At 46.7% G+C, this 12,135-nt stretch overlaps 1 protein-coding gene across 1 annotated transcript in view; it reads left to right on the top strand.

Moving 5' to 3' along the window:
- The window catches only part of PPP1CB (protein phosphatase 1 catalytic subunit beta), a 342,596-nt gene that overhangs the window by 182,557 nt on the left and 147,904 nt on the right, over positions 1–12,135 (top strand). Inside the window, exons 3-4 of the mRNA XM_069608722.1 lie at positions 10,792–11,022; positions 11,535–11,639. Of these exons, the coding sequence (XP_069464823.1) occupies positions 10,792–11,022; positions 11,535–11,639 (336 nt within the window). The remainder of the gene's footprint in view (positions 1–10,791; positions 11,023–11,534; positions 11,640–12,135) is intronic.

The following is a 12,135-nucleotide window of genomic DNA, read 5'->3' as shown; positions in this document are numbered from 1 at the left end:
GAATGTCCCATAAGTATGGAGGAAAGGGGACTATGGACTAGGGTAGTCACTACGGTGAGTAACTTTATTAGTAAAGTCAATGTAACTTTACTACTCTTGGAAACGGTTTATCCAAGAGATGGTATTTAAACCTTAAGAGAAATTCAAAGGACTTCTCTTTGACACTGAACTGGAGGTGCTGTGTCACAATACAAAAAGATACCTATGGAGTTTGTTCGACTCCAAAACCAAAAGATACTGGGTTTAAATCCATGAAAAATACGAGAGAGTGAGAAAGTCTCCCTCCAGGGTAAAAATCTAAAGTTCAGCAAAAGAGGTGGGGGTCTCTAAGGTAGAAGGGAATTGGCACAGAATTAAGACTTCTCCCTAACATCCACAATTGGTAAGGAGCTGCCCGTTCAGGTGCAACTGAAAACCTCACATAACCCAGCTGCAGATCTTCCCCTGCTGGAGTGCATTGGTCCACATAGACCCAGCCAGGTCTCTCACCCTTGCAGGAATGCAAGGTAGATCCTGTGAAAGTGCATGACTTGTATTACTTTTCCAGACCTGAGGACTGGAAGAAGGCCAAATTAAGATGGCTTGAGCCACATGGCATATGTGCATTATATGCAATCTTCAAACCACAGAGTATTTTCGTTCTTATCTCCCTGTCTCCATTTGGATCCACGTGGGAAGCGCCATTTAACAATGGCCGTCTGATTTATTTCCACACAGCCTTTGTCCTCCACCAGGCTGCACCTGCCGTTATTGGAGCTTTGTGCCTACTTGAGCCAATCACATCGCCTGCAGGTGAACTCCGGCCCTCCCACTAAAGCCTCCCAACAAGGCTTCCTGTCCTGAGCCTGTCCTGCCTTCCAGCCGTCAGCCAGGACCCCTGCCTGTTTTGCTTTGGATAATCCATGCCCTGATCCTCGAACTGCACAATGGACTATACAACACTTTCGGACACGTTTTCAACCTTTGCTGTACAGTCTCTGCTTACTCTGGGAGCCTGCTCAAGGCTAATGCTTAGCATTTCCAGCCGTGAGTAAATCGACCCTTGTTTACATGTAATATTGTATGTCAAACACCTCATGATACTGTCGTTCCTCTATGCCACAGCGCCATAAACTGCTTAGCCTTATTACCCTTGCATCCCTCAGTGTCAACAAAACTAGCCCATCACGCAAGGGCCCGCATATAAACTACCTTGTCTTGTTTTCAGTAGGCCTGTATATGCCCTGCTCACATGTATAAGCTCTCTACACCCTGCGGCATGTTGCTCCCGCTCGTTGCGACACCAAAATGTGCATGCTATGCTCTGCCTTGTCTAATTGCCTCTGAAATGTACATTGCTGCCACGGCACATTTAGTGCAAGTATAATTCGCCTGTAGGTGGTGTCCGCTCCATACTAAGGCGCCTGCCTTGCACGCACCGGATTCCATTGCTCTACCCAAACACCTTGTATTTCATCATGATAGCTACCGCTTACCGGTTTAACAGCCTATGCCCCACTGAACAGCATACTTAGACTGCACAGCGGCATCCATACCTATTGAGCATGACCCTGGTCCCATGCTTCTATCCGCATTACTGTTACTATATATTAAAGCTATAGTGAATGCATACCAGATCCCCAGTGAATGCACATCAGGTATAGAGTGAAATTATATTGGGCTTGCAGCATATTTATATTGGGTCTACAGCTAAAGCTTGCCTGCATACCAATAGAACCAGTAAGCATAGAATTTCTATACTCTATTCATACTCGCCATGCCTACCAATTACTATAATAATCTGGAACTTTTATAGCCTGTGTACAATCCATACATAATTGTGACTCCTGCCGCTTGTGTATAATCTGCCTTATTTACACTGTTCACTAAGCTTGTATTATACTGTTCACTAAGCTTGTATTATACTGTTCACTAAGCTTGTATAATACAATCTGGATATAGTTGACCCTTTATTTTGCTTATTGCTTATTGCCTACTGCCGTATCTTCATCATTCCATGGCCTGCACTACAGGTGCCTCCTTTGACTACGCACATTGCATTCTGCTGCATTTGTACTGCCTTTCAGCATCAATTGCAAATTTCAAATCTAGGTGCTCCATTGTTTGTGCACTCTGTATTGGGCCCTATGCTCTCTAGCCAGCACAATTTACTTGTATTTATGTACCCTACTGATTATGCGTACTGATTATTGTCGCATAGCACTGCATAAAGCCTTAGACAAACTACCTATCCTTCACCACATCAACACCAGTATGCCCCCACAGGTCCCAGACTCTAACATTCCTTGTCCTGAGTACCACGTTCTACATCATGGCACTTACCTCTGCCGATAGGTCACTGCCAACCATGACAGCTACCACCCTACCTAATCAGTCTACCACGTCTCCCCTAGACATGGTAGATGCCTTAAACCACCTCCCATGCAAGCCATGCCCAACCACAGACCGAAATCTACGTCTCAGAGCGAGACTAGCTAAAATTTACGAGCCTCTCACAAGGTCACTAAACATATCCCCTAATTCTAGAACCCCTAGCACACCATTTGTCCCCCTTTGCGACCTAAAGCCTTCCATAATCAGATCTACCAAATACAGCAAACCTAAAACACCACTCGCCCCCGGCCTACCATACCAACATCTTTAAGCCCCAGATAAAAGGCGCATTAATAAACGCTAGATCGCTGGTAGCACATGCCACAGAAGTAGCGGATCTGATCCTGAAAGAGGATCTAGACTTCCTTGCCATTACTGAAACCTGGCTACACCCTGCTACAGGCCCTGTGATTATGCTAGCAGTCCGAGAGGGGTACTCCATCTTGCGACATGACGGACCCAATGCCAGAGGAGGAGGTATCGCTTTCATTTACAAATGCGATATCACCATGAGACCTGCTACCCAGATCGATTGCCAATCTTGCAAATCGCTATCAAAGTTCCTTTAACCAATGCCCAAACACTAAACATCCATTTGATATACCGCCCGCCAGGACCACCAGGACCCTTCGTGGATGACATTAACTCCATTTTAACTAATAATCTCAAAAGCTCCTCACAAGTACTCCTTCTTGGAGACCTGAATATGGTTTTCAATGACCAATTAGACCAGCTTGCCACTACCACAGCTAACACTCTATCAGAATTTGAATTTACTCAAAGAAGCAACACTGCCACCCATGAGAAAGGCAGAATCCTTGATTGGGTTGCAGACCACAACTGCCAAGCTAATATCCTACCCATCTCTCCATTAGCCTGGACAGACCATCACCTTGTGTCTTTCTTGCTCTCCACCAATAAACTACCACCGACCACGGCCGTCAGGGCCCCACCCACAGTAACCAGAAATGAAAAGAGCATTACCACGGATAAACTCATCCCGATGCTACTCCCCTCTCTCAATTCTCTTCATGACAACACTGACCCTGAGAGATTGGTCGAAGAATTTAATAAAATGACCACTTATAAGATTGCACCTGCAAAACTAAGACCAAGCATGCAGAAAACCCATCTAAATAACTGGTATACACCTCTCTTGAAAAATTTAAGACAACAGAAAAACTGCAAGGCCACCTGGCTTAAACATCCCTCTGAAGCCAAGAAATTCAATCTTAACAAAATCTCCTCCCTATATATAAAAAAGAAAGCTGTCTAGCAAAACGGACATCCTTTGATTCACGCATTTCCAATGCCAAATTCGACATAAAGGAACTGTTCACCATTCTTAAAGAAATGGAGACTCCAATGGCACCACCCGACACTTGCACAAAAGATTAAAAAAAATGGTGTGAGGACATCCAATCTGCCCTAGCTAACAAAATAGCCACACTAAATAGCCACACTACAAAATAAAATTTCATGCAAAAGAACTGGTTTAACCCCTTAAGTGCCACCGGCGAGCCGGCTCGTCGGTTTAGGCACTCTGTTTTGCTCGATCGAGCAAAACTGTAATCCAACCTCTGGGCTATGTGAGGGGGAGGTCCCCCCCTCACTGTCGGGGGGCTGGATTAGCTTCAGTTTGACGTCGGCGTGTGTAACGCACGTCGGCGTGAAACAAAGTAAATTCCCTGCAGCAGCCATTTTCAGCTGCTACGGGGAAGAGAGAAGGTAAGAGACCTTCTTGCTCCGCCTAGATCTCTGGCTGTATTGCAAGCCGGAGATCGAGGCGGGTTTCGTTGGAAAGTGGAGATCCTCCCCTTTCCAACGATACCCATTGTGTGGCATTGGGTACCCATTGTGTGGCATTGCTGCCCACGGATCAATGCCACTGGATCAATACAGACCCGTTTGTGACACGGGGGGAGGGGCGGCTGCTTACTAGGTAAGCGGCCCTCTTCCCCCGTGGCCCCAAAGCATGGGGCCACAGCGCCAGAGACCCCTGGGGGCAGATGATTGCCCCCAGGGGTGAAAAAAAATCGCGGGATGGTGGGGAGGGGGTTTGGGGCCCTGGGACCCACTAGACCACCAGGGATATGACAAAAAGTGGTGTCCCTGGAAAGGGGAGGTTCTCCCCTTTTCAAGGACACCACTGATATGACGCATTGCTGGTCACGGATCAGCGCAGAGCGCTAATCCGTGACCAGCAACCCACTGGACCACCATTGATTTGTTTGCGAGTTGGTGGGGGAGAGGGGGGCTGCTTCAAGTAGGCAGCACCCCCCTCCTCACCGGCCCCCAAAGCATGGGCACATGCACATGAACCCTGGGGCAGATGGCTGACCATCTGCCCCCAGGGAATGTAAAAAAAAAGATGGTGGGGGGGTAGGGGTGGGGGAGCCACTAGCCACCATGGATGGAGGGCCATCACAAATGGTGGGACAGGCCCCACAATAGATGGGGCAGTAGGGTTTGGGCACCCTGGGGGCAGATTGGCACACTAAGCGAAGTTGGGTAAACAAAGAAAATACAAAATTGTAGGCTGCTTTTTAGGGGGGGCTGAGGGGCAACCTACATTAATGGCAAATGTTCTACTGTAACGGGGGATGGCCCTCTTCCCCCTCCCCCCACCCCAAATGGAGGGCCCCACCTCATGTATCCCTCCCTGGGGTCAGATGCCCCTTCCTAGGAGCAGATATCTGCCCCCAGGGAGGGTTTCATGAGGTGGAGCCCTCCATTTGGGTTGGGGGGGGGGGAGGGGTGAGTGCCACCCCCGTTGCAGTATAACATTCGCTGCCAATTTAGGGTGGCCCTCAGCCCCCCTAAAAAGCAACCTACGTTTACCCAACTTCGCTTGGCGCACAGGTGGGCACAGTGTGCCAATCTGCCCCAGGGTGCCCAAACCCTACTGCCCCATGCATTGTGGGGCCAATCACACCATTTTTGGGGGCCCTCTCCCCCCCACCCCAAATGGAGGGGCGGTGTACCTCACACAGCCGTTTGTAGGAGGCCCAGGGAGGCCTGCATGAGGTGCCCTTGCCACCCATTTGGGGTGAGGGGCGAGAAGGCCCCCAGAAATGGTGGGACAGGCCCCCCAGTGGGTTGGGCAGTAAGGTTTGGGCACCCCGGGGCCATATTGGCACACCAATGTGCCCCTCTGCACCAAGGCAAGTTTCGTAAACAAAGAAAAAAATGGGAACTGGTGGAACGCTTTTTAGGGGGGTTGTGGGGCACCCCAAAGGGTCTGGGAAGTTTCTAATGGGATGGGGCATTGACCCCCCCCCCCGCCGCAATGGAGTGGGTGCCATGTCATGCAGCCCTCCCTGGGACCAGATATCTGCTCCTAGGACCGGACGCCTGAGCCCAGGGAGGAGTGCAGGACAGACCCCCCCGCTGCCCTTTATCTGCCCCTGGGGAGGGCTACATGAGATGGGCCGCCCCTCCAATTTGGTCATGTGTGGGTTCCCACGGGTGTCCTCTTTTGGGAAATGCGTGGGGTTCCCCGCTTTCCTTGCTTGCTTCGACACTCTAGGCCCAAATCTGTAGGTTGCCCACATTAACAAAACGGGCAGTGGAGAAAGGCTTGGGGTTTCCAGTTGGTTACCCTCTTCCTTTTGCGCCCCCGGTAGGTGCACCCACACATGGGAGGTACAGTTTTCATCGGGACACGTGTGGGAATGCGGGAAGGTAGGCCACGTGTTGTTGGCAGTGTGTTTCGGTGGGTGGCCTGATCGAAATGTCTGAGAATTGTCTGCATTTCCAGCCAACTTCAGCGACATATCTCTGTGGCCACTCACCGAAACACGTCGCCAACAACAGATGTCATACCTTCTCGCATTCCCACAGGTGTACCGATGAAAAAGGTACCTCGCATGTGTTTGTGCACCTACCGGGGGTGCAAAAGGTAAAGGGTAACCTGCTGGTAACCCCAAGCCTTTCGCCACAGCACAATTTGTTCATGTGGGCAACCTACAGATTTGGGCCGAGGGTGTCGAAGCAAACAAGGAAAACGGGGAACCCCATGCATTTCCCAAAAGAGGACACCCATAGGAATGCACCGAAGTCTGACTTGCGCAAAGCGGCCCAGAATTTATTACCTAGAACCCCAGACAAAGTGAACATTGTGTTTTTTCCCCACCAAATATCACACTTTGTCGGGGATTGTGGCTAATAAAAACTGGGGAAATTTGTGCAAGGCAGACCTCTGTGGATTCCCACAGGTGTCCTCTTTTGGGAAATGCATGGGGTTCCCTGTTTCCCTTGCTGGCTTCGACACCCTAGGCCCAAATCTGTAGGTTGCCCACATGAACAAAATGGGCAGTGGCGAAAGGCTTGGGGTTCCCAGTGGGTTACCCTTTTCCTTTTGCGTCCCCGATAGGTGCACCCACACATGAGGTACCGTTTTCATCGGGACACCTGTGGGAACGCGGGACGGTAGGCCATGTGGTGTTGGGGTCGTGTTTCGATGGGTGAGCCGAGTGAAATGTGCAGAAATGCGTTTCTTTTCCCACATTTCGGAATTTGCAGGGGTGTCTGGGTAATTCTGGGGCGATTTGGGCAAATCATACCTCTGCGGATTCCCACGGGTGTACTCTTTTCGGAAATGCATTGGGTTCCTTGGTGGCTTGGACACCCGAGGCCCATATGTGTATGTTGTGCCGGTCGGCAGAGCGTCTCAAATTCCAGTCTGAAAACAGACTTGGGGTTACTTGTGTTTTAGGCTTTCCCCTTGGTGGCCAGGTAGGTGCACCCACACGTGAGGTACCGTTTTCATCGGGACACCTGTGGGAACGCGGGACAATAGGCCATGTGTTGTGTTTGTGTGGTTTTCATAACGTTTTGACCCATTTGCTGGTGGCCTTTGTCACACAACCCTTTCATTTCCCAAATGTGACCTAGATTTAGTCACTGCTTTAGGCACCATATACTTTTGTAACCTGAACAAGTCACCTACCCTTGAAAAGGTCTGCCTGTGCTCTTTGAAAAAATGTATGCTTGCTGTTCCTCACCACATTGGTTTTCCCGATTTACACCTGCTAAGTGCGTCTGTTCAGGCCGTGAGCATAAAACTCCTGTGTACCATGGCTCAGTGTTTGGCTTGGTGTAGTGCTTGTTTTGTAAAACACTATAAAAAATGTGTGCTCTCCTAACTGCAAGAGTCGGGGGAATGTAGCAGAGCATTGCTTTTCTCAAAATTCATAGAAGCAATTGCCGTACCAAGCCAACCATGTCCAACACATACCTTTTTTTTTTCTTTCATTTTCCTGCTTTTCGCCCAATCTATGGCAGTTTCCCCTACCTAGTTGTTGCCCGACCTATGCAAATCACCCCTTCCGAAACTTGGAATTTTGTCTACTTTTCAGAAATACTTGCCTTTCTGTCCTCCAATTCGGCTTTCCTACCCTTTTCTTCCATTCCGTCCAGGCATGTCCAATTGGCAAAAATGGCCAAAATCGCCTACCTCTCACAAAACGGTTGATAACCAACCACATCAAAATAATTTTTTTTCGTTTCCCCTCAACCTGTCACTCAACCTGTTCTTGAAAGCCAGGAAATTGGGGAATTCAGCACAGCAAACCATTCGTTCCTAGCTCTTACAAGGAAAAAAAACACAGGCTTCTTTGTTCATCATTTTATTGGCATTTTTTTGAAAAAACCAAAAAATTTCGCCATTTTTGCTTATTTTCTCTCAGCCCCCTACAGCAAACTAGGATTCCTGGGTGGCTTTACGACCTCCTACATGTGGGGGAAAAAAGGAGCCAAATTTGGCCGAGATACCTCCATGTAACAAAAGTTACAAGCCATTGAATGGCCACATACCGAAATCACCAAAAAAAGGCTCTGGCACTGGGGAGAAATACCCATGGCACTCAAGGGATTAAATGATCCCCCAGTCCTTAGTACCACCGATAATGACAGCAGAGACAAATCCATGCGATTCAATTTCATCAAGGTCTCCACCCAAGAAGTGGAAAGAATTATCCTGTCCCTTAAACCTTCAAATTGTCGGGGAGATTTATGCCCTGCACAGCTTATCAAGTATGCCGCCTGCGATCTATCTCCATTCATCACCAAACTCATTAATACATCCTTCACGACGGGCATCATTCCCACTAACCTTAAACAATCATGGGTACTCCCACTATTAAATAAACCTACCCTCGATCCATCCACACCTACTAATTATAGACCTATTACCACTGTGCCTTTCCTTCTAAAAAAATCTTGGCTAAGGTAGCATACACTCAAATTCAAAAACATCTGGAACAACATCTGCTAGGAGCTAGACAATCCGGTTTCCGTCCCCAGCACGGCACAGACTGCCCTCATCGATTTGAAGACCCAAATCGACCAGCTTAAAGACAGCGGGAAATCGGCACTAATCCTCCTCCTAGATCTTTCAGCTTCCTCCGATTTAGTCGACCACACCATCCTCTGTAACCATCTAAATACAGCAACTCACTTTTCTGAGGAAGCAGTGATTTGGATCAGATCCTTCCTAAAAGGCAGAACAATGAGGGTCTTCTCGCCACTAGCTGCCGCAGACCCCATACCCATCACCTGCGGCGTGCCCCAGGGATCATGTCTCGCCTACACTCTACAACATCTTCACGAAGCCCCTTTTCAATGATCTGGATCATCTCTGTATCTCCTACACTAACTATGCAGATGATACCCAGATCCTCCTCCTGCTTTCTGGGGATTATGAAGAGGATTTGGCCTTGGTGAATAGTGTATATCATCATCCAGGCATGGATGGCCACACACGGTCTATGCCTGAATGACAATAAAACTAAACTCATTATCTTGGGCACCAAGCCTAACCTAAAAAAAAAACTAGGTCCCAAATTCGCATCATTTACCATTGATGGCAATACCATAAAAGTAGAGCACGAGGTAAAAACACTTGGTTTCTACCTCGACTCCCACCTCTCATTCACTAAACAGGTCCACTCCTCAGCATCCTCAACAGCCTACACGTGCAAACTGATCCGCACTGGCAAGCCATTCCTATCTGAAAACAGTTGCATTACCCTAGCCAGAGCCCTCATTCTGTCTCGCCTGGACTACTGTAATGCCCTCTACCTAGCATCATCCAAAGCCATCATTAAAAGAATCCAAATCTTACAAAATAATGCCCTTCGAGCAGCCCTAGGCATTTCTAGAAGAGACCATATCTCAGAAATCAGCCGTCGGAATAACTGGCTCCCAACCCACGACAAAGTTATCCTAAAAACTCTATCGCTGACATACAAATCCCTCAACAATGCTGCACCCATTTACCTGACTGAGAGATTTCACAAGCAAACTTCCACTAGACCAGTAAGACTTGCCAACAAAGATCATCCGATTATAACTAGCTTCAAACGGTCCACACTTGGAGGTAACAGCTTCCCGGTGAAAGCGTCTAAACTATGGAACACCTTGCCTCCCAGCATAAGAACAGACCAACCTTACCACAAGTTTAGAGCTAATACTATCACGTGGCTAAACTCCAACAACCAGTACTCCTAACCACTTGCCTACTGCTCTGACCATAACAGCGAGTAATTAATGCTCCACTAGACTCTACTCTGTGTATATATAACCCTGTGTCCATATGCTCTCTTACTGCGTACCATGCTTGTAGATATGCCTTCCTGTATATAACTCATTTGTATGTAATTTTGTGCAACTAAGCTTCGCTTATGCTTGTAACTGCTGCACCCTGTTACCCCTGGGTATGATGCGCATTACAAATAATAAACAATGACATTATGTTGTAAAACATGTGCATGCAAGTGCATCAGAACAGTAAAAAACAGCTCACTGCCGCCAGCCTGATGCAAATGACTCCTGCTTTACCTGTAAGGTGATGTGCACAGCTTTAAAATTGTTGAAATCATGAAACTGGACAGTCCCCCATGCACTAGCTGATTTGCACCCCCAAGGAAGAGGTGAAGTAAAAAGTCTGAACTTGCCTCAAATAGTCAGGATCGGGTTCAAACCACAGTAAATGCCTGGGGGTTCCATTGTTGTAAATGGAAGGAAAGTGTGGAAAAGAAAATGTGTTGTGAATATTGGATATGGGCATATTGCTGCAGAAAGTCAGTTTGTTATTGTCTGAGATTGGTAAAACCCAGCCAGCTACTTATGAGATGCCTTCACAACTAATTTGGGCCACAAGAACCTTCTTATGGTTCCTTAATACTAAAATAGAACAAATGGTTTGAAATAATGCTTAGATTTATAATAGATCTTTGGACAACAGTTTGCAAAGGTTTTATTTGGCTTTATTAATAAAGGCACTTTTGCTGCCTTTTATTGCTAATGTGGTAAATAGTTTGTGCATCTGTAAAGTATTTTGCTTTCTGTGGGTATGTTTATCATTGTTTGACCTTGCCTCTTCTTTTTTTTTTTTTTTGTTTTTTTGTTGTTTAGGTGACATTCACGGACAATACACAGACTTACTTCGATTGTTTGAATATGGAGGTTTCCCACCCGAAGCAAATTATCTTTTTCTGGGTGACTATGTCGACCGGGGCAAACAATCATTGGAAACAATATGCCTTCTGTTGGCGTACAAAATTAAATACCCAGAGAACTTCTTTCTGTTAAGAGGAAACCATGAATGTGCCAGTATCAATCGGATTTATGGATTTTATGATGAATGTAAGTTGAAAGTGGCAGGAGTCTTCAGTTCTGGCTAGAAGAGTATAAGGAAGTCCGCTTTGGCAATCTCCTAAATTGCACCTTTGGTTTGGCAAATCGTTAATGAATTGCAGTTAGAAAACTCTCGTCCCCATAAACCTCAAGTATGGCAAATGTGTTTATTGGTTTAGTCATCCTCTGCAGCTCTTGCCTCCTTGATATGCAGTTGAAAAGTGCTTTAAACACCATTTGATTGTGTATAATGGTTTATTCCTTTGTCTACAACATCCCCCCTCTCCCCCCCCCCCCATTTGGCAATGAAAACATGTACAAACCTCCAACTCAATCCTGTCTATTCTAGACAAACTCTTTATACCTTTGACATAGATGAAAGTAGATTTGTTCAGTATGAACACTGTACGATATTTAAATTGCTTGCTTTTTTTGGTAAGCTAGATTTGACTTTGTGGATAAACTGCGTTTGGTAAGATATTCAGTTTAATTACATTTATTTTTACGTCCTATTTCTATAGGCAAACGGCGGTTTAATATTAAACTCTGGAAGACCTTTACAGACTGTTTCAACTGCCTTCCAATCGCCGCTATTGTTGATGAAAAGATATTTTGCTGTCATGGAGGTAGGTAATAAATGATATCAATAGTTATACTATTAGAGATCGTACTAGTGCTGTTACTGCACGCGGGGGATATATTAGATTCTACTTGTTTTACTTCAATCTTAATTGCTTAATTTGACGTTAGCAGAAAGCTGCCTTAGAAAGAACTTTTTAGAATTGAATTTTAACCACATAATGTTCTTCGAGTTGCTATAATTTTGCATTAGAATTGGTTGAACCAGTCGAGTTATATTGTTAAAGGCGTGTTAGTTCTTCCGAGATTCTCGGCACACACGAGTAAAGAGAGGCACGGAACTACAAATCCCATCTGGATTGTAGTTTCCGCGCTCTCCACTTATTTTCGTCCTCCGGCGCGAACGCGCCTGCGCTAACGAAACTGCGAGTCTGTGCGGGTCTGTGCAGAGACGTGCTGACGTGCTTCTCGCCCAAACTCCCGACTCCATCGGTACCCAGAGACACCATAGAAAATGCAAAGTAAGACTTCTAGCTTCTCACA

This window comes from Ambystoma mexicanum, chromosome 4q (assembly GCF_040938575.1).
Source record: "Ambystoma mexicanum isolate Mex_15411 chromosome 4q, UKY_AmexF1_1, whole genome shotgun sequence".
NCBI classification, from domain to species: domain Eukaryota; kingdom Metazoa; phylum Chordata; class Amphibia; order Caudata; family Ambystomatidae; genus Ambystoma; species Ambystoma mexicanum.
Note: the sequence above shows the minus strand (reverse complement) of the source record. Positions and strands in the feature narration are given on the sequence as shown.